The 23,276-nt window shown below is 35.1% G+C and overlaps 1 protein-coding gene across 1 annotated transcript; it reads left to right on the top strand.

Moving 5' to 3' along the window:
- The first annotated feature begins 2,602 nt into the window (after positions 1–2,602).
- On the top strand, positions 2,603–7,063 carry LOC137835114 (solanesyl diphosphate synthase 1, chloroplastic-like). The gene is made up of 6 exons (XM_068643460.1): positions 2,603–3,229; positions 3,528–3,661; positions 4,233–4,360; positions 4,530–4,633; positions 5,865–5,992; positions 6,168–7,063. The coding sequence occupies exons 1-6, from the start codon at positions 3,004–3,006 to the stop codon at positions 6,714–6,716; spliced, it is 1,269 nt and encodes a 422-aa protein (XP_068499561.1). The 5' UTR covers positions 2,603–3,003; the 3' UTR covers positions 6,717–7,063.
- Positions 7,064–23,276: the final 16,213 nt, after the last annotated feature.

Genomic DNA, 23,276 nt, shown 5'->3' with positions numbered 1-23,276 from the left:
TTTAACATCAATTATATTTTTTAATAATTATTTCAAACATTCTCACCCTTTCAATGCATTATTAAACATCTTACAAAACTCTTTTCCATTTGTTTAACATCCACAAAATTATTTATCATCTTACACATAACAACAAAAGAGTATTAAATTAATTAACTTTTATTTCCAATCTTACACCACGAATAATAATTTTAATTTTATTCAAACCACTATATTCCTTTTTTAACTCATCACTTAAAATTATCATTAATTTTTTCAACCAACTAATAATCACAAATTTATTTCCAAAACCAAATTATATCCTCCTTAAATATTTTTTTACTTTCTCCTCTCTCAAACCATAAAATTTATTCTTCTCAATTTTAATTAATTATTTCATTAATTCTTTTACCTAAAATCAATTTTATTTCCTTTTTTTTCCTTCCTCTTTACCTAAAAAAAAATTAAAACCTCCTTAAATTCAACTTTCCCATCGTAAATAGTGAATAGTGCTATTTTGGAAAATAATCTTTCATGGGTTCATTTGGGTAATCTTTTTGCAATGTGTATTATTTGGGGAAAAAAAATGGTTACAAGTCACAATAGTTTGAAAGAAGTAAACAAAAATGTTTGATATATTGATAAAGAATCCATGTGATTGGTTGTTATACTCATTGCCACACAATCTCAATTGGATACAGTATTTTCTTCAAAAAATCACCTTCAAACCAAATATGGCAACGTGGCTCAATCCTTAAAACTCAAATTTTGTGGTTTTTTCATTGCCACTTTAATTCTTATAAATCTTCATGTTTTTCTCTGGCTCTTACTAATCCATGTGGGACTTGCGTCTTCAAACAAACTTTCCTTAAAAATACACCAAAAATATCTGTACCATAATTTAACATTAATTAATTAATTAATAACACTACCAATGATGTTAAACAATCAAACTAATTAATGTTTAAAAGTGTTCCGGGGGATAATAGTTCAAAATCAATAAATGATTTTTTTACTAAAAATTAGGGTTGAAGATTATTAACGATGTTCTACTTTTCTAAAACAAATCTTTCAACTTTTTAATTTGTTTGATGGTTATACAATATCGTTGTTATATTTTACACTATAATCAAATTCCAGTCCTAAATTATAAAATTTAGAAAAAAAAACCCTAATTTAAATAGTTTTAATATAAAATTATCTGTTTTAACCAATAATCAAATTTGAGTCGTAAATATACAATAATCTTAAAAATTTGAACTAAGAATTTTACTACTTACATTGATATTGATCTAAAACTATATTTTCTCTAATGCAAAACATGGGTGGTTTTCATATACAAAAGTTCTATATGTTATAATCCAATCGTACATTATTATCTATAACCATTGAAACCATAATATTATATTTTTGTAATTTTTTTTAAATATTTTTACTTTTAATTTTAAATAAGTTATTATTGTAAAATTATTTGTCTATTTCATAATTTATTTTAAGAAAATGTACAATGAAATACTTTGTTTGTATAATAGAATTATTGGCTCTTATAGTAATTATTTTTAAAATAACTTTTTAGTTTTTTTATATTTAAAAATGTTTATCTTAATTACACTTTTTAATATATAGTCTCAAAACTTTAAATATAATACGTATGTTTAGACAAGCTTATTTGTAAATATTCATAAATATAAAAGGAAAAATTAAAATTATTTTGTCCATATACTAAAATTAACTTATATAACAAAATGTTTTTAATGAATTTTTTCACAAGCATTAATTATATAACTGAGAAAATAAAGTTGTGTTTCTCGATAAGATAATATATTGTAAAAGTTTTCAGGTAGTTTACCTAAACTTATATTTTTAATTTATATAGAAGTTATTTTTTTTTTATATAAAGACACTCATTTTTTTTTCTAGAAAAAAATTATAAAGAATTTCGTTTAATTAGATTAATAAAATAATTTATAAAAGTTGTCTTGTAACTTTTTTTCTTAAATTTCTACATCAATTACATTTAGCTTAGAAACACATAGAAACTTTTTAAAAAAACTTGTAGCAAAAAGTATTTAAAAATATAATTTTAAAGGTTAAATATGTTTTTATTTATACTATACCTATGAAGTTCAAACACTCATCTTAAATAGCGTGTCCGTGTCAGACAAACGTATAGAAAAAGAATACATTAATTTTTTAAAAACTCAAATTTATGGTATAAAATTTTATTATAATTATAAAAAGAATGAATAAATCCTTTTAAACCCGCCATTAAAAACATCTTTTGCTAAAAAAAAAATTTAAAACATAGTGCATAAATCTTTATTATCAATTTTAATAATTATATAATATATAGATCTATGTTTCCGAATCTTATATTTTAAAAATTATACGTATTTCTGTGTATATGAAATGATTATTAATTTTTTAAAGATCGTTAATTTTTCACATAAGCACCTATTATAATAATTTACATATTAAAAATATCATATTATAAATATCTGCATAATTTAAAATTTGAAAAAAAAAAAATCAATTTCAAATAAAAGTTTAGGTAATAAAAATATTAGAATAAATATACTTGGAAGTTCGAAAAGTTTTGTTAAATAATTTGTTGTTTTCAAGTAAAAATGATGGATGTGAGAATGACATAGAGAGAGTTAATTTGACCCTTCCAGGCATGTTTACAGTTCACACAATAGAATCTGATGTCCTAAGGAAGCAGCATGAGTCACAGATTTCACTCTCATCGCTTTCTCTCTCCAACTGATAAGAAACGTAGTCCCATGTGGGTTCTTAGGATCCACTCACTTAACTCTAACTCTCGTGTTTTCGCTTCAAAAAACTTGTGACTCTCAAACACCCTTTTTCTCCTTTTCATTCTTCTTCTCTTTTTCTCCCTCCAATGGCTGCACCTCGCTACTGCCTCTCTGCATAACGTCAATTTCGCCTCGTTTTCCACCCCTCTCTCGTGAATTGCGGCTGCCACTGCCTTCTTCCGCTTCTGGGCCTCGCTCAGAAGTCAGAATGATGTCTGTCACAGGCAAAGCCATTGATTTTGCTGGAAAAAACTTGGTGTCCTGTGGTTGCTCTTCCAATGCTTCCTTTGATAGGTACACGGTCAGGAACTATGCCAAGGTTAATTCAAAAGGGTGTGGCAGAGGTCATGGAGTTTGTAAATTGTTTTGTTGTACGAGGAGGAACACTCAGTGTCGGGTTTCTTCTATGAAGACTGCAGAACCTACGGTGAATGGTACAAGATTTGATTTTGATCTCATGCATTGTTGTCTGTGTAAAAAAATTGTACACTGTCAATCTATCAGAAACCATCCCTGGTATGACTTTTAAGGCTGTCGTTGTAGAACTCAATAAACTTACCAATTCTAATAACTGTAAAACTGATTGTGTACAATGTTTATACTGTTTTCTCATAAAGCAATTGAATTGATTCCTGTTTCTTTTAAGGGCGTATTCTGTTTGAATGAAGAAACACTATAGCTGTTAGTTACAGCTGTGGAACTAGACATTGAAACTTTTGGTTTTTTGAATAGGGGGGAGTCAAGCAATTGAAAGCCTTACCAAGGGATCTTACTTGAAGGGTTATTCAGAATCCCCCATTTCTCCAGCTACGTTCTTTGAAGTTGTTGCTGATGATTTGCTAACTCTCAATAAAAATCTTCAGTCGGTAAGTAATGCTTTTGGGATGGATGCTTTCTGGTGTTTTATTTAGTATGAAAGATTTATGACTGTTACTGTCCTGTCTCATGAAGTCTTGTGTTGTTGTTCTATATATTGTGAGTGAGAGTGGCTTCAACAGAGCAGAAAAGCGTAGAATTTTTAAGGAAGGCAACAAGGGGCATAGCTGCTTGAATGAAGTTCTTTACTTGTTCTGGGATTTTTGTTCTTGTTAGCCTTTATTGAATTCATTATTTCAGCTTTGTTTGATATTTACATGTTTCTTTGCATCTTGATACCAATTTACAAATTGCAATGTTTTGGGATTAATGATATCAATTTTATTTATTTATTGAGATTGGATAATTTTTTAAGACCATTCTGAATTGATTGTATTGTAGCATAAGTTACTACTCGTTAGATCTTTTTTGTTTTGTAAGAATGTTTATCCAGTCAATTTGTGCGAAGTCCTTATCATTCTCATTCCCTGCTGAACCTTCTTTCATTTAGCTTCTTTTGCTTGCAAATGGTGGTCGTTTGTTACCTAAATTTTAATGTATCTGATAAAGATACTTTGATAGATTGTAGGAGCAGAAAATCCAGTTTTAATGTCTGCAGCTGAGCAGATTTTTAGTGCTGGTGGGAAGAGGATGAGACCAGCTCTGGTGTTCTTGGTAGCAAGGGCAACTGCAGAGTTGTTTGGCTTGAAGTAAGCACATAAAACTCTCTCTCAAAGTCTTTTTCTCTCTATCTTTCTATCTCACACACACATGTGCACATGAACACACATAGGCATATTCACACGTTCTTTGCTGTACCTAAAAGTTCTATATGAAAATAAAAAGTTGAAAACTTCACGTTGAAATGGTTGACTCCAGGGAACTTACTGTAAAGCATCGACGTTTAGCGGAGATTATTGAAATGATTCATACTGCAAGTTTGATACATGATGATGTACTAGATGAGAGTGACCTTCGACGAGGTAGGCTTGTGATTTCTCTTTATATACCCTTTTAATTTTCCTGTCATAATTTTTAGATTTCTGATTATGTGTCTTATTTGGTAAGATGTATGCTATACAGCAATTCTACTCATATATAAGGTTGTTTTCTTATTTTAAGATGGGATAACCATGTTACAAATTACAATTTATTTGATAAAAAGTTTCCTTTACACGTTATGTTTGTGTAAAAGCAGTGATACTCGCAGGCTTCCATCATGTCTGAAACTTGTTTCATCATAGTCTTTGATCTGGTTCAGAACTTTGTTGATTAGTAATGATTTTCTGTACAATAAGATCATGCACACACTTTGTGTAAGAAAATTATCTCTGGAAAGAGGAGAAAAGAAAGAAAATAAAAGAGAGAACTACAGTAAATTTTGGTACTGAAAGAGGAAAAAGTGCACATTAGAAGCCTCTTAAATTTTTTGTGATGTCTTGGAAAGGACTTATGTTGCTAGTACAACAACATCAAAGGCTTATCCCTCTAGGTGAGGTCAGTTGCATGGATTTCATTCAACTCAGTTATACATATAATAAAGAATTAAAAAAATATACTCTGTAGTTTTTATTCTATGATGAGCTAATACCTAGTAGAGTCTCTCCACTGCCTAAAAAGGAAATAAAAAAATGGATAAAAGAATGAGAGAACACGTTGGTAAAGTGTGTTTCATCGGTGCTTCTTATTATTGGTTGCATGGAATTCATCTCTTTAAGCAATGACAGCAGACCAAAATAACAATGCAAGTTTTGATAAATATACCATTTTTGTAGGCTGGTAGTGCCATTCTATAGCATATAATTGGAAGCTAAGAGTATATTATTCAATACATACTCATGGAATTGTTTCTAATGATTTTAAAGAAATTCAAGTAAAAACTGAAAAAATTGTGTTCTCCAAATATACACATGTCGGATAGATCTATAAATATCTTGCTTCAATAGAACATGGACATTTCTAGTTCCTGTTTTAATAAATTCATTTTGTTATGCATAGATATCACGTTTCATATAAAATTTTTGGTCTTGACTAAAGTCTTAAAAATTGCATAATTGAAAATTATACACGATCAATCGGTATGAATCTTACATGTCTGTATTTGGGCAGGCCAAAGCTATCACCTTCTGAAGAAGTGTAAACTTTTTTTTTTCCCAACACTGCTAATTCAATTCCCCTCTACTTGTACTCATTGTGTTTGCAATGTACCAACAGGGAAGAAAACTGTACATCAAATTTTTGGAACAAGAGTTGCAGTGCTGGCTGGAGACTTCATGTTTGCACAGTCATCATGGTATCTAGCAAACCTTGAAAATATTGAAGTCATTAAACTAATCAGCCAGGTGAGTTCCATCACCATGCCTGTTTAAGACACCATCGTTTACTTGCATGCTTAAAATCATTATTCCAAACAAGTGGTTGATGCACCCTGGAGCCAGTTACTTAATCGAGGGTGTAAAGAGATGCACAATTCCATTTTATGAAGTTCTTTTGCATAACTATTTGGTGCTTTTTTAGGTGATCAAAGATTTTGCAAGTGGGGAAATAAAGCAGGCCTCAAGTTTGTTTGATTGTGATGTTCAACTTGAAGAGTATCTAATCAAGAGCTATTATAAGACAGCATCCTTGATTGCGGCCAGCACCAAAGGAGCTGCGATCTTCAGTGGTGCTGACAGAAGCATCACTGAGAAAATGTATGAATATGGAAGGAATCTGGGTCTATCCTTCCAAGTTGTGGACGACATTTTGGATTTCACGCAATCAGCAGAGCAACTGGGAAAGCCTTCTGGCAATGACCTTGCCAAGGGCAACCTGACTGCACCAGTAATATTTGCACTGGAGAAAGAACCGAAATTGAGGGATATCATTGAGTCTGAATTCAGTGAGGTTGGTTCACTTGATGAGGCCATCAATTTGGTTAAGAGTTGTGGGAGCATTGAAAGGGCCCAAGAGTTGGCCAGAGAGAAAGCTGATCTTGCAATTCAAAGTCTCCAATGCCTTCCTCAGAGTGTGTATCGTTTAGCCCTTGAGGATATGGTGGCATATAACCTTCAACGGATTGCATAAACTTATGCATGCTGAAGTATAAGGACATACTGTTAAAAGAAAAACACAAAAACATTCTTTTGGTCCTAATATATAGGGATAAGAAACTTGAACATGTTGTCCTTTCAAGAATTTCTTCCAAATTCTACTCCTGTGCTACTTTTGGGGTACTTATATACGCATTGAAGGACAAAGCAAGTGCACATTCACATAATTTAATATATTTGCTGCTTCTCCCTCAAAGTAAAGGACAAGAACATAATATATTCCTTTATTGTATCAATACAAGTTGCAGTATATTCTTTCCCCCATTCTTCCTTCCTGGAATATTGAAAACAGAAATGAATTGATATTTGATTTTCTTTTTATTTCCTTTTCTTTTGTATTTTCTGAAGATAGTATACAACTGGTCTTATAAACTCCATATGGTCTTTGCGTTGCTCATTCATTGTCATACTTTATTCTTTCCTATCTACAAAAATTTCAATTTTCAAGTATTTGAATATCCTAATAGTTTATGTTAATTGAGTCCTCTGACCAATTTGTTTTTGATGGATAAAAGAGAAAAGAAGCCTTTATATAATACAATTTAAATAGTTCATCATTACCAAATGTTTGATATGTTGCATTAATGGGGAAAATGTACATGTGATAGGAAAAGTCTAACTTGAATAATTTGGACCATTTGACCAGTTGTATTTTGTTGGATGCACAAATTTTACTAATAAGGGTGTCACCTTAGTTAATGTTTTATATTTGAGGTTTGTGTAGTGACAAACCTATTTATATGGACAATTTGTAAAAATTTTGCTGACAAGAGTGTCATGTGGAGTGACAAACCTATTTATATGGATAACTTGTAAATATTGAAATTGCAAACACAAAGCAACTAAGATGTTATCCTACTTTGTTATAGGTAACTAATTTTACCTTTGAGATTGCTTGATTTTTTATTTTATTTTTTATGTTATGCAATTATGTGCATTCAAATTCTTGTCATAAAAATTACCTGGCAATAGACATGTATATATGGATACTTCCATGACACATATACACTATCATATATATTCATCCCAAAAAAAGTATTTTTTTTAACATTTGTTAGTATATAAAAACAATTTAATTAAAAGATATAATATAAAATATCTTTCTCTTACATCAGTTCATTCCTGCATGACAAAGTTAAATAATAGGAACGTATTTATTTATGTGATAGGATGAATTCTTATGATATACTAGGCATACCTTTTTTTTTCACGTAAGAGATTATAGGAATCTCCTTCTACTCTTACAACATGATATTTTTCTTTATGTGAGTCCAATATCAGTAATATCAGTAGAGTCATGATATCTCATACAAAATCCCAAACTCAATATACAATATAAACTTCTCAACATAATATTCCCTCCCTAGAAATAACTATATTTACAATACATCACATGTCATATCACAACATAACCAAAATATATTCTTATTTATACACATTTTCAATTCAACTCTTTTTTCATTCCAGATCATGCATAGTTTACATCACACATTTCAAATTCTACATCTCATCATATACATCATCAACCACGTAACAACTTATACAATCACAACAAATTTATCACTAAAAAACCATATATTATTCCAACATTAAAATAAATACCAATAAATTTGAATTCACCAATCATTACATTATAATATTATTCAAGTATAGTAGCTTGATAAATATAACAATTTTGTAAAATATAAACAATTTTAAGATCCAGAAACATTTAAAAATACGTTATTTAAAATCTAGAAAACATTACCTTTGCTCAACCACTAGTTCTGCTCGCTTAACAAATTAAGCACATGTCTAAATTTGCACATTCAACATTTTGCTTGCTCAATCAAAGGTTTGTTCACCCAATGAACAAAACTTTTGGATTTTCACTGTATTGAATTTCACTCAATGATTAAATCTTGGGTTTCCAAAGAAATGAATTTTGCTCAACAAAAAAATGGTCACCCAACAACTTTGTGTAACAACCAAAATTTTGTTCAGAATATTAGGTAGAAGACTAATTTAACCTCTTTTAAACATAGTTTTAGAGTTCATTCACTAGAAATATTTTGCTTAGTGAATTTGGCTCCACTTAACGAAATTATGCAAAAGAGAGTATTGGAAGTTTTTATGCGTAATTTCGCTCAACCATTTTCAAATTCGCTTAGCCATTTTTCAATTTTCTCAACGTAGGCTAGATACACTTAGTGTAGGCTAGCTTGGGTCAAGCATTTTCAACATAACTCAACCATTTTTAGCTTGACTCAGCCAAATTTCAACACTGCACCAAAATTGCATTTGGTTGCCCAACACATGGAGGTTGCGCTCAATGATTTTTCCCTAATGAATAACTTTTTCCAACCTTGTGCTTAGGAACAAAGTTTTTCAACACATAGAGGCTCCCTCTACAAATTTTTCCTATTAAATGCCTTTTTTCATTCTTGCTCTCACGAGTGAATCTGCTTAACGCACGAGGGTTGTGCTTAACAAATTTAAGGTGGTGGCAATGTGATGTAGAACAAGGAGAGAGGACGCTTGAGGCCCAAGCCCAATCTGAGGCCAACCCCAACCCATGATTACATCATCCACCATGCCTCAGAGGATTACTAGGAGTAGGACACAAGCATTAAGAGATGAGGATCAATTGATGTCTCTTTTTTTAATTTCTTTAGAGTAGATTTAAATAGAACATAAAAAGGAGGTGTGAATAGGAGTATAGGACTTATGAGAAGAAGTAACTGTTGAAGATGGTTGCTGCCCTTCAAGACATGTGTTTGATGAAGCCATTTGTGTAAATTTCATTTGTATTTACATTTGCTTTAAGAATGTCTTAGGTATAGTTTAGAGGTTGTTTAAAGTAAGTTTTTTGCTAGGTAACTCACCTCTTAACCCCATACCATGTGATAAGAGCAAGCACAAATTTTCTGAAACTGTTTTTCACATGTTTTGCAAAAATACCCTTACTGCATAAAAATGAATTTGTTCTTTTCTTAATGAATAGATTCTTTTTTTAAGCTGATGCTTTGATTAAGTGTTTTCCAACATCATGGTTTGTGCATCAAGTATTTTGACTAAGTCTTCACTCCATCAAAACGACTGTGTTTCACTTGTTAAGAAGTTTTTGTTATCGTTTTGAAAATAAATCTGTTCATCTGTAAATGAATAGATTCTTTTTTTGTCTGGTGCCATGTTTTTTTTTGGTTTTATCCTTGCACCAGGGTGGTTGACTAAGTCTCCTTCACATAACAGATTCTCTAACTGCTTTTGAAAATAAATCTGTTCATTTTATTTTCAATCTGTTCTTTTTATAATAACTTTAACTGTTTGTTTAAAATATGTTATAAGTTGTTTTTCTATAAAAAGAAAACTTGTTTCTGCGTTTAAAGGTGGATCATACAATTGAGAAAACAAGTTTTACAACAGAGAACTAAGGATTTTCAGAGAATTAGCATGTGTTCTTCAAAGATTTTCCAAATCAAAAAGTGTGCTTGTTCTTGGTTGGTTCTAAGGCTTGGTTAGAGGTGCTGCTACTGTTTGAGCAATCTGTTCTACTGGTCTAAGGCAGATTTCTGCATCCTCTATCAGGTGTATTCGTTTAATATTTCGAATTCTTGTAAAAGTGTGATTGTAAACTCTTCTTGATAGTGTTTCTTGAAGAGTGTGTGTGCTGAAATAGTGTTTTTCAACAAGTGTGCCAAGGTTCTTGTAGGGTTCAAGAACAGTGGCTGTGTAAGTGCGTTTGGTACGTTTGTTTAGTGGATTTCACCTTGGATTAGGTGAGACTGGATGTAGCTCATTTGAGTGAACCAGTATAATTGTTGTGTGTTCCATTTCTCCTCTTCCCTGCACTCGGTTATTGCTTATCTGTTAATCTGCCAGAAATTGAATCTGTTCAATTAAAAATAAATTTGTTCTTTCTGGGCTTGTTCATACAGTTCTTATTTTCTGGAAAATCAGTTTGGTTTTGTTAAGAAGATATATGATCTGTTAAATACAACTGGAACATGTTGATTGTGATAGGTTACCCAATTGATTGTCAAGCTAGAAATTGAACCTTTATCACTTGCTTAAAAAGTTGGAGGTCACTGATTTTGTTTTTCATAATTTCTTCTTAAAATCAGTGTGTTCATAGCTTGCAAATTAATCTGCATAACTTCAAGAATTACTTGCCTGATATAATCATTTTGAAAACATAAATAGTGTAAAAATAAATATGTTCATTGCTAAATAAATCGATTTATTTTCTGTGTACTATGATAAAACCTGAATCTGAGCGAAAGTTTAAAAGGTCAATTCACCCCCCTCTTGAACTTTGACACTATTGAACCCAACAATTGGTATCAAGAGCTAGGACTTGTATTTTAATCAAGTTTGTTTGCAATAATGTATGAGTTTAAAGTGCTTTTTGCTGAGGTATCTTCTGTCAATAAACCACCTATGTTCAATGGAATGAATTATGCTTTTTGGAAAATTAGAATGAAAATTTTCATGGAATCTATTGATGCGTTAATTTGGGAGGTTGTGGTCCATGGACCCTATGTGCCAATGCAGGTTGTCAAGGATGAAGAAGTGGTAAAGCCAAGATCTGAATGGAATGAGGTTGAAAGGAAGAAGGCTCAATATGATCTTGTGGCCAAGAACATCATAACCTCCTCATTAATAATGGATGAGTTCTTCAGGATATCCCAATGCAGTTCAGCCAAGGAGATGTGGGAGGTCTTGGAAGTTACTCATGAGGGTACTGAAGATGTGAAGAGATCAAGAAAACATTCTCTCATCCAAGAATACGAATTGTTTAGAATGCAACCCGAGGAGAGCATTGCTGATGTGCAGAAAAGGTTCACTCATATTGTGAATCACCTTACTGGTTTGGGAAAGGAATTTGACAGAGAGAAACTCAGCATAAAAGTGCTGAAGTGCCTCGACAAAATCTGGCAACCCAAGGTGACTGCCATATCAGAAAGCTGTGATCTGTCAAAGCTTTCAACTGCTGCACTCTTTGGGAAATTAATGGAGCATGAGCTGGAGCTCAAGAGACTCAAAGAGCAGGAAATAGTGGAAAGAAAACCCAAGGGACTTGCACTGAAAGCAAGTGAATAGAGTGAGATCAATGAGGAAAAAGAAGATGCTGAACATGATGAAACAATCAGCCTACTTACAAAGAGGTTCAGCAGATTCCTGAAGAAGAAAAGCAGAGATAGGAACCAACAGAAAAGAAGGTATCCTAAACCTAATGAATTAAATTCCTCTAACTACACTTGTTTTGGCTGTGGCAAAACAGGGCACATCAAAATGGATTGTCCAAACAATCAATCAAAGGACAAATCTGCCAGCAAGAAGGTTGAAAGGAGCAAGGGGAGAAAAGCTTACATTTCGTCGAAGAGAATGAAGTATCTTCAACCAGCAGCTCTTCAATTGAGAGTGAGGAAAACAATCTATGCTTCATGGTGAAAGATGAAGGGTCAATCTCTGATTCAGTAAGTGAATTCTCTATGGAATCTGATAACTATGATCAATTGCTTGCTGCTTTCAAAGAAACATATGATGAAGCAAATAGGCTAGCTGTAATATGCAGTAAGTTGCAAAAGGTAAATAATGTGCTTGCACTTAAAGTAAAAACACTTGAGGAAGAACTGCATAAGGCCAAAACAAATTTGGTAAGCCTTGAACGAACATGCTTGCATGCCTCTATTAAAACCTGTGAAAACTGCACAAAATTGAAAAAAAAGTGGAGTATTTGCTAAAAACCCTTTCCAATTTCACCAAGGGAAGAGAGAATCTTGAGTCTCTCCTTGGTTCACAGAATGTTGTTTTCAACAAGAATGGTATTGGTTATAACCCTGAAAATGTAACCAATGTCAAAAAGCTTTCAAGTTTTTTTGTTCCAGCGTAATCAGGGTTTTCAGCTTTTAACAGTGGCAAAAAGGCATCTCATGTAACTTGTTTTTACTGCATGAAATCTGGTCATACCTCTAGGTCATGCATTGCTAGAAAGCATCTTGTTCCTAAGAACTTAGCAAAATGGCTACCAAAGGGAAGGTTTTAATCTGTGTTGGACTCTATACTGAAAAGGGTACCATTTGTATCATCTTTGTTCTGTTTTGCAGAAAGGCAGCAAGAAAAATCAATGGTACTTGGACAATGGTTGTTCCAAACATATGACTGGAGACCTTACAAAAATCACTAGCTTGAAGCTTAAGGCAGAGGGACATGTAACCTATGGTGATAATAACCGAGGAAGAATTCTGGGTAGAGGCACTGTTGGAACAGGAAATTCAACTACTATTGAGAATGTGCTTTATGTAGAAGGACTCAAACATAGTCTTCTCAGTATCAGTCAACTTTGTGACAAAGGATACAAGGTGAACTTCAAGTCAAAGGGCTGCACAATCACTAGTGACTCCTCTGGTAAGGTGTTGTTTACTGGTAAGAGAGTGAATAACATATACCTCTTGGATATCATGGAAACTAACTCTTCAAATGAGTGTTTACTATCTTGAAGTGATGAGTTTTGGCTGTGGCACAGGAGGTTAGCTCACATACACACTAATCACTTAAATAAATTGAAATCTAAAGATCTTGTTTCTAGTTTACCTAACATTAAATTTCAGGATAACGGGCTCTGTGATGCTTGTGTGAAAGGTAAACAAATCAGATCCTCTTTCAATTCAAAGGACATTGTTTCTACAAAAAAATCCATTGGATGTATTGCATATGGACTTATTTGGACCCTTTAGAGTTGCTAGCTTGGCTGGAAATTTGTATGCTTTGGTTGTTGTGGATGACTACTCTAGATTTACATGGACTCTGTTTCTTGCACATAAAAATGTTGCTTACAATGCCTTTAAGAAATTAGCAAAGGTTTTACCGAATGAAAATTGTTGCTGCATAAAATCAATTCGAAGTGATCATGGGGGAGAGTTTCAGAATGCTAGATTTGAGAGGTTGTGTGAGAAACATGGGATATCACATAGCTTTTCAGCCCTTAGGACTCCCCAACAAAACGGTGTAGTTGAAAGGAAAAACAGATCATTAGAGGAACTAACTAGAACTATGTTAAATGAATCTAAGCTTCCTAAGTATTTTTGGGCAGATGCAGTCTATACCGTAGCTTATATGTTAAACAGAACCTTAATTTGACCCATTCTTAAGAAAACTCCATATGAATTGTATAAGGGTAGGAAACCGAGTGTGAGTCACCTTAGAGTGTTTGGGTGTAAATGCTTTGTATTGAATAATGGCAAAGAAAATCTAGGTAAGTTTGATGCTAAATCTGATGAAGGTGTGCACATTGGTTATGCTTTGAATGGTCATGCATATAGAGTCTTCAATAAAAGATTGCTCATAGTAGAAGAATCAATGCATGTTGTATTTGATGAAGCTGATCATAGCATATCTAAAACTGCTGCAGATGACCTTGTCTGTGATGAATTTAAATCTGTTTTAAATCAAAATGAATCGATTCATATTGATATTGCTGACTCACATGTTATCCAAGAACCTACTGTTTCTGAAGGTTTGCCAAAAGAATAGAAAACCCCAAGAGATTTAACCCTTGATAATGTCATTGGGAACATTGAGAAAGGAGTGTCAACAAGGAAATCCCTAAATAAATTTTGTGAAACAATGGCCTTTGTATCTCAAATGGAACCCAAAAATCTGAATGAAGCCCTCAAGGACAGTAACTGGATTCTGGCCATGCAAGAGGAACTGAATCAATTTTCTCTGAATGAGGTCTGGACTCTTGTTCCTGGAATACCTTAAATGAATATCATTGGAACAAAATGGGTATTTAGAAACAAGATGGATGAGCATGGGGTGATTACCAGAAATAAGGCTAGACTAGTGGCTAAAGAGTATAATCAAGAAGAAGGAATAGACTATGATGAAACATATGCACCAGTGGCTCGGCTAGAAGCTGTTATATTGCTACTTGCCTTCTCCTGCATCAAAGGGTTCAAGCTATTTCAAATGGATGTGAAGAGTTCCTTCTTGAATGGTTATTGTACCGCCCTGGTGGTCGGATGTGATGACGTGGCACCCTGCTACAGTGTAGGCGTGTTGACAAGGCGCCAGGTTAGCAAGAAGGGAAGGAAGTCGGGGGCACGCGTAGTCGCCAGTTGCTAAGCTGGCGTGTTCCGACTTCCAGTTTACCAGAATAGGCGATCGCCAGGTTAAAGATCAAGTCGCCAGATGAAGACCCAGGCGACCAAGCAGTCGGAGATCGCCAGAACAAGCACATCGCCGAAGATGAAGGAGAAACAGATTATGAAGGCGGCCGGCGAGACCACAGGGAAGGTGTATGAAGGCCCTAACTCGCCAGTTCCAGTAGGGATCGCACTCCTAAGTTAGCTATGCACTGGGCAGTACCATGCATAGGTAACTTAGCCAAAATGAGAGTAGAAGCAGCGCCAAGTCAGGGAGCCTCCAGATGATGGCACGTGTACAGTTGGATGCGAGCCACGTGTCCAAGTCTGTAACTGCCAGGAGAGAGAAAACCACCAGGTATATAAGAGTTCTTAACAGATTTTTTGAGGTACGCACGTTCAGTTCATACACTTTACGCTTGCGAGTGACAGAGCTGTTTGTGAGAGAGAGTTTGCACGGTTCTAGTTCTTAGTATTTGGTGATACCGTCACTGACTTGAGCGTCGGAGTGCGATCGGCCGCAGCGGCGCCGTGTCGTTTCTTTACAGGTTCTTGAAGTAGATCCAGGGAGGAACGAAGGTGATAAGCGGTGCGCACGTCGATCCTTTGACGAGGCATTCTCCAGCGCTCCGGTCAACAGGCAGGATCAGTTATAAATGAAGAGGTATTTGTTTCACAGCCACCAGGTTTTGAAGACCATCAACATCCAGGACACGTGTTCAAACTCAAAAAGGCTCTCTATGGGCTTAAGCAAACTCCTAGGCAATGGTATGAGAGGCTAATTGATTTCCTCACCTCACAAGGATATGACAAAGGCACATCAGATAAGACCTTGTTCATCAAGAAGAAAAGGGATGACACAATTCTAGTACAAGTATATGTGGATGACATCATTTTTGGATCAAACAATGGAGAATTGTGTGAAACTTTTGTGAAAATCATGAAGAGTGAGTTTGAAATGTCAATGATGGGTGAGTTTAACTATTTTCTAGGCTTGCAGGTCAAACAACTCAAGGAAGGCATATTCTTGAATCAATCCAAGTATTGCAAAGATCTGCTGAGAAAATTTGAAATGGACAAGTGCAAACCAATCAGCACACCCTTCTCAACTAGCTGTCACTTGGATCATGATGAAGCTGGAATTCCTGCTGATGAAACCAAATACAGAGGACTCATAGGATCCCTACTGTATCTCACTGCCAGCAGGCCTGACATAATGTTTGCAGTGTGCATGTGTGCTCGGTTTCAATCTACTCCTAAAGAATCACACTTCAATGCTGCCAAAAGGATTCTGAAATATTTGCAAGGAACTAAAGAAGTTGGTTTGTGGTATCCAGGTAACATTTCATTGAGTTTGACTGGATATTCTGATTCAGACTTTGCAGGTTGCAAAATTGATAGGAAGAGCACCAGTTGTACCTGTCACTTGCTTGGATCAAGCTTGATCTCATGGCAATGCAAAAAATAGGCATGTGTTGCTCTCTCCACTGCTGAAACAGAGTACATTGCAGCAGGGAGTTGTTGTGCTCAAACCATATGGCTAAGACAGCAATTGAATGACTTTGGTATCTTACTTAACCATATACCTCTGTTGTGTGATAACACAAGTGCCATCAACTTAACCAAAAATCCTGTCATGCATTGAAGAACCAAACACATTGAAATTAGGCATCACTTCCTAAGGGAACACATATCAAATGGAACATGTGAGATTAAGTTCATTGGTACAAATTTACAGCTTGCAGATTTGTTCACAAAACCATTGGCTAAAGATAGGTTTAATTTTCTGCCCAATGAATTGGGAATTATAAATGTTAATTGTGCCTCGCAGTGAAAAATTAAATCTGTTTATTTGTAATTGAATGTGTTTATTTTTGGTACTGATATGCTTTGATGACTAGGAAAGAGAATTTATGATCTTTGACTGATTGACTGACTTTGTGGGTATTAACCACTGTACCCTTGACGGTTTTGGTCATGGTTATGTAACTGATTTCATGCTTTGGGTGCTCAATTAAGGTGTGATATGTGTGCATCGTGACCCCAAATATTTGCTGCATTTTTCAAAGATTCTCTGCACAATTTCAGAGCATAAAATCTTCATGCATATCCATTCATAACTGCTCCATCAACTCATTCATTTTACAATATAAATCTGTGTAAAAATCTGCTACCCACATTGATTGCCCATACTTGCACAAGAAAAATTCTGGTTCAACCATGGCTTCCTCTTCAAGACAGAAAAAGAAAAACCAGGATAGGCAAAGCACCTTTCAAGGAGTTCTAGAAAGCTGGTTCACTGGAGATGAAGAAGGAATCAATGCCTACATTCACGAGATGAGTAGAAAACAGATTAACATACCCAAGGTGCTAGATTTCAACTGGCTGAAATCTGAAAAATTGGCTGAAACAAGGTCTGCACTAAAGCACCAGAAACTGAAAAAGCTGCTGGAATTAACAGGTAATGTATACCCTGACATGGTTAAGGTGTTTTATACAAACCTAACTCTGGATGGAAAGAATATTGTATCCTATGTAAAAGGGATCAAAATGAAGGTCACCAGTTAAATCTGGAATTCAGTGGCTGGAATCAAATACTCTGGTCTTAAGGTTGGAAAAGGGAACACAAGTGGGATTCAGGAGTTCAACAAACTTCAGTATTACAAAAGCTGTATGAGGAACCCTGCCCAGAGCATAAGCAGATTCCATGCAGGTAATCTGAACCTAACACCATGACTTGTTGCCTACATCATAGCATGGCAACTCATCCCTAGAGGTACAAATCATGTTGTTCTACATGAAGAGGATTTAATCCTTTTATACTGCATCATGAATCTGATCAAGGTTAACTGGGTGTTTATCATGAATGAACATATGCTGAAATCCAAAAGATTAACTGATTATCGCTTTCCTTATGCTATACTTGTTTCAAAATTGATTGACTACTTTGACATTGAAACTTTTAATGAGCAAAGTGAAACCATCAAAGCTGTAAGTGAGATTGATAACTAAACTCTCAAAAAAATGGGGTTTCATAAAGTGGAGGACAGCTGGGTGATTCTCAAAGGCAAGAATCCTCAAGAAGAACATGGAGCCTCAAACCCTAACAATGAAGATGGAGATGAGGTTGTTCCCATGGAAGATGACACGGTTCAAGCTGCAGAACACTCATGCTATGTTATCCATCACTCCTACGGGCAAGATCCATCTGCTGATCATGCTGGAAATCAAACGATAAGTTCTCCATCTGTAGAAATCAAAGGAGATTCACCTGCTCCCTAATCAATGCATGAAGAAGATGCTGCAACTCATCAGAATGCTATTGTTGCCTATCAAACCCCAGAGTACAAAGGTGAACCCTTATCCATGCTTGAAAGGAAAGTTCTGTATCGCCTTGATGCCATGATAGCAGAATAAAGGGCATACTTTGAGACAACTCAAGCAAGGTTTCAGCACCTTGATGATCAAAATGAAGGAGTTCAGTTGCAGCTTGCAAAGTTATATTACAAAGATTAGGAATATCTTGCTTTCCATGCTTTCCTTTCATCAATTTAAATTTCTATAATGTTGAACAATTTGTATTTGTTTCTGGACTGTTATGGTTGTGGTTCTGTTTTTATATTTCTCCATGCTGTTTGATGAATCCAAAGGGGGAGAAAGATAGTGTTGGGTTTAATAGTGCCAAAGTTCAAGAGGGGGGGTGAATTGACCTTTTAAAACTTTCTCGCAGAAACAGAGTTTAACACAGTTTTACAGAAAATAAATCGATTTATGTGAAAATGAACAGATTTATTTCAGCACTGTTTTTCTGTTTGAAACGCTTTTAATACAGCAAAGCTAATCACAAGACTATGCAGTGAGGATTTTCAGCAGCACACACACAGATATCAGATTTGAAAAACAGTGAAACACAAAAACAGCAAGCTTCAATTTCAAGCAAGTGATTAAGGTTCAATTGATAGCATGCTAGTTAATTGAGTGACCTTTGCAAACAAGCTGTTCCAGTGACTTTTAACAGACTATGAGTGTTCTTCTTGATGTCAAGAAATTTTCCAGAAATTAAGAACAATGAATCACAAAACAGCAAGCTTCAACTTTAAGCAATTTGTTTAAGGTTCAATTAATAGCATTGACAGTTTCTTGAACAGCCTATCACAGTCAATCCGTTCCAATGGTTTTAGCAGATTATGTATGTTCTTATCAGATTCAAACACCTTTTTCAGAAATCAAGAACAGTATGCACAGTGCCCAGAAAGAACAGATTTATTTTCAATTGAACAGATTTATTTCTTTGCTGTTTTATCAATTATGCAGAAACGAAAGTGCAGAGAGAGAGAGAGAATGAACACAAGCAATTATACTGGTTCACTCAACTTGAGCTACATCCAGTCTTCACCAATAACAGGTGGAATTCACTAACACACAGTACAATCAAGTACACTTCCCACTATTCTTGAAACCTACAAGAACTTAGGTACTCTTGCTGAAAAAACCTATTTCAGCAAACACACACACCCACTCTTCAAGAACACCTATCAAGAAGAGTGTTCAACCAAACTTTTACAAGATAGAGATGTGAAACGACTACACCTGATTGAGGATACACAGATCTGCCTTAAACCAGTAGGCAAGATTGCTAGAACAGTAGCTGCACCTCACACCAAGCTTTTGGAACCAAACCAAGAACAAGCACTTTGTGATTTTTGAAATCTTTGAAGAACAAATGCTAATCCTTGAAAACACTTAACTCTCTGCTGTCAAAACTTGTTTTTGCAAATGTATGAACTGTTTGACTCGTTGTTAAGCTCAGAAACAAGTTTGCATTTTATAGAAAGCCAGCTTATAACAGAATTTTGAAAAACAGTTAAAGCTGTTATAAAATGAACAGATTGAAAATAAAATAAACTGATTTATTTTCAAAAGCAGTTAGAGAATCTGTTAAGTGAGGAGACTTAGTCAACCATTCTGGTGCTGCGATAAAACTGAAAAACGTTTAAGTATGATATGGCACCAGAGGCAAAAAAGAATCTATTCATTTACAGATGAACAGATTTATTTTTCAAAACAAAAACAGAGAAAGTTTAACAATTTGAAACTCAGTCGTTTTGAAAAGAAGAAGACTTAGTCAAAATACCTGATGCACAAAATCAAATTTTTGCAAGACTTTAGCCAAGGCATCAGTGAAGAAAATGAATCTGTTTATTTAGAAAAGAACAGATTTATTTTTATGCAGTAAAACGTGTTTTTGTGTAAAACATGTGAAAAACAGTTTTAGAAAACTTATGCTTGTTCTTATCACATGGCCAGTGGTTATGAGGTGAGTTATTCAGCAAAAAGCTACTCTTAGACAACCTCTAAGCACTAACTAAGACATACTTAAAGCAAAGCAAAAATACATGAAAAGTACATAAAAGACTTCATCAAACACTACATATAGGTCTTCATCAAACACAATCTTGAAGGGGCAGCAACCATCTTCAACAATCTCCCCCTGTTTGATGGAGACAAATCCCCATAGCTAACCTCATAGCATTGTTGCTTTAAGTACCTGCACTGCACCAGACATTAAACCAGAAAACAGCAATATTGCATAACATGCAGAATTTGTTTAAAGGTGCAGAATCAACTCGCTGTTTCAGCTAGCATCACCTAGCATGGTGAGCTATTTTTCTCCCCCTTTGGATTCATCAAACAGCATATAAGCATAGGGAATACAGGGGTATAAAGCAGAAATTATAACCATAATAGTTCAGAACCAGAAAACCAAATTGTTCAACATTACATAAACTTGAAAACTGATAAAGAAAGCATTAAAAACAGAAACTACTGATCCTTGTAGTAAAGCTCTGCAAGTTGTGCCTGAACTCCTTCAATCTGATTGTCAAGGTGTTGGAACCTTGCATGAGTAGCCTCAAAGTGTGCCCTTTGTTCTGCAGACATGACATCAAGACGATACAACACTTGCCTCTCAAACATAGACATTGGTTCTCCACGGTATTCTGGACTTTGATAGGCAACTATGGCCTTTGCAGCAACTTCCTCATGTTCAGATTGGGCAGCAGGTGAGTCATCATCCATAGGAATAGCTTCATCCTCATCCTCATGTTCTGCTTGAGTGTCCTTCTCCTTGAGAACCACCCACTTGTTTTCAATTTTGTGAAAACCCATTTTGGTGAGAGTTGAAGTATCAATATCACTTACAGCTTTGATAGGGTCATTTCTCTCATTTGTAACATCAATACCAAAGTAATCAATTAATTTGGAAACAAGAATAGCATAGGGAAATCTGTAATCAGCCAACCTTTTTGACTTGAGCATGTGTTCATTGACAATGAACACCCAGTTTACCTTAATCTGGTTCATGATGCAATATAGGAGGATGAGATCCTCTTCATGTAAGACAACATGGTTTGTCCCTCTAGGAATCAGTTGCCAAGCTATGATGTATGCAACTAGACGTGGAGTGAGGTTCAAATGCCCTGCATGGAACCTGTTTATGCTTTCTGTAGGATTCCTCATGCAACTTTTGTAATATTGCAGCTTGTTGAATTCTGAAATTCCACTGGTATTTCCTTTCCCTACTTTCAGTCCAGCATATTTTATTCCAGCCACAGAATTCCACACCTCACTTGTGATCTTCATCTTGATTCCTTTCACATAAGAGACAACATTCTTCCCATCCAATGTGAGGTTAAAATAAAACACCTTAACCAAGTCAGGATAAACATTACCCGTTAATTCCAGCATCTTTTTCAGTTTCTGGTGCTTCAACACAGCCCTTGTTTCTACCAATTTTTCAGATTTCAGCCAGTTGAAATCCAGCACCTTGGGTATGTTGATCTGCTTCCTGCTTGTTTCATGAATGTAGGCATTGATGCCTTCTTCATTTCCAGCGAACCATCCTTCTAACACTCCTTGAGAAGTGGTTTGCTTTCCCTTGCCTTTCTGTTTTTGTCTTGAAGACGAAGCCATGTTAACCTGAATTCTTTTCTTGATTTCAAATGGTGAGAATAGAAAGAGAATGGCCAATGTGGGTAGCAAGTATTCACACAGATTTATAGCAGAATAAATGGATTGATATGGCAGTTATGAGTGGATATTGATGGCATTTCATGTGTTCTTCTTGAATCAAAGTAGTAAAAATGATGCGGAAGCAATGGATGAGTGAAACAAAGCCCTCCTAGGAGTTGTGTTGGCTTTGAAGGTGCATGATGAGTATGGGTTTGAGAGGTTAGGCCAGCTCAAAGGGGAGAGGTGAAGGAATGAAGTTTATAGCCTAGATTTCTAGGAGAAGTATAGCTAGTGCACAAAATGGGCAGCATAACAATACTCAATTAAACTTGTCAATACAAGGTGTAGGCTCCTCCTTTTATAGGCTAAGGAGGACCATAATGCAACCCTAATGCTAGCCAAATGTAATGTAAATGTGAAGCACATGGGTGCACATGGGGAGGGGTGTGTCTAGTTTTTATGCTCACCCCCTCCATGGTCTTTCTAGAATGTTTCACACAAATATGCTTTCTACACTACTCTAATTACTAAGCACCCCTATTGGGCCTTTATGTAACAATTACAAAGGTCTTCTCTTCCCAAAACCGTAGCTTTGACCCATGTGTATGTGAAGCTAGACGGTCTAGAAGGAATCCTCATCATGGCCTAGACGCTCCTTATGTAGCCGCTCCTCATCATGGGCTAGACGCTCCTCTTCATGGGCTAGACGCTCCTTTTTGAGTCTAGACGCTCCTCATTATAGGCTAGACCGTCTAGTCTTGGAGGCTTGGCTTTCATCGTGTGGTGAGCTTGGGCCCTCCTCCATCAGATATGCATGAAGATTTTATGCTTCTGAATTTGTGCAGAGAATCTTTGAAAATATGCACCAAATCTTTAGGGTCACGATGCATACACTCAAATTCTTATTGAGCACCCAAACCATCAAATCGGTTACATAACCATGACCAAAACCGTCAAAGGTACAGAGGTTAATGCCCACTAAGTCAGTCAAGCAGTCAAAGATCAGAATTTCTCTTTCCTAGTCATCAATGCGTATCAGTGCAGAAAATAAAAACATTTAATTGCGAATAAACAGATTTAATTTTTTTTACTGCTAGGTACAATTGACATTTATAATACCCAATTCATTAAGCAGAAAATTAAACCTATCTTTGGCTAATGGTTTTGTGAACAAATCAGCACGTTGTAAATCAGTACCAATGAACTTAATATCACATGTTCCATTAGATATGTGTTCCCTTAGAAAATGATGCCTTATTTCAATGTGTTTGGTTCTTGAATGCATGACAGGATTTTTGGTTAAGTTGATTGCACTTGTATTATCACACAGCAGAGGTATATGGTTAAGATACCAAAATCATTCAATTGTTGTCTTAGCCATATAGTTTGAGCAC

The sequence above is a fragment of the Phaseolus vulgaris genome, chromosome 5 (genome assembly GCF_000499845.2).
Source record: "Phaseolus vulgaris cultivar G19833 chromosome 5, P. vulgaris v2.0, whole genome shotgun sequence".
Taxonomy (NCBI): Eukaryota; Viridiplantae; Streptophyta; class Magnoliopsida; order Fabales; family Fabaceae; genus Phaseolus; species Phaseolus vulgaris.
Note: the sequence above shows the minus strand (reverse complement) of the source record. Positions and strands in the feature narration are given on the sequence as shown.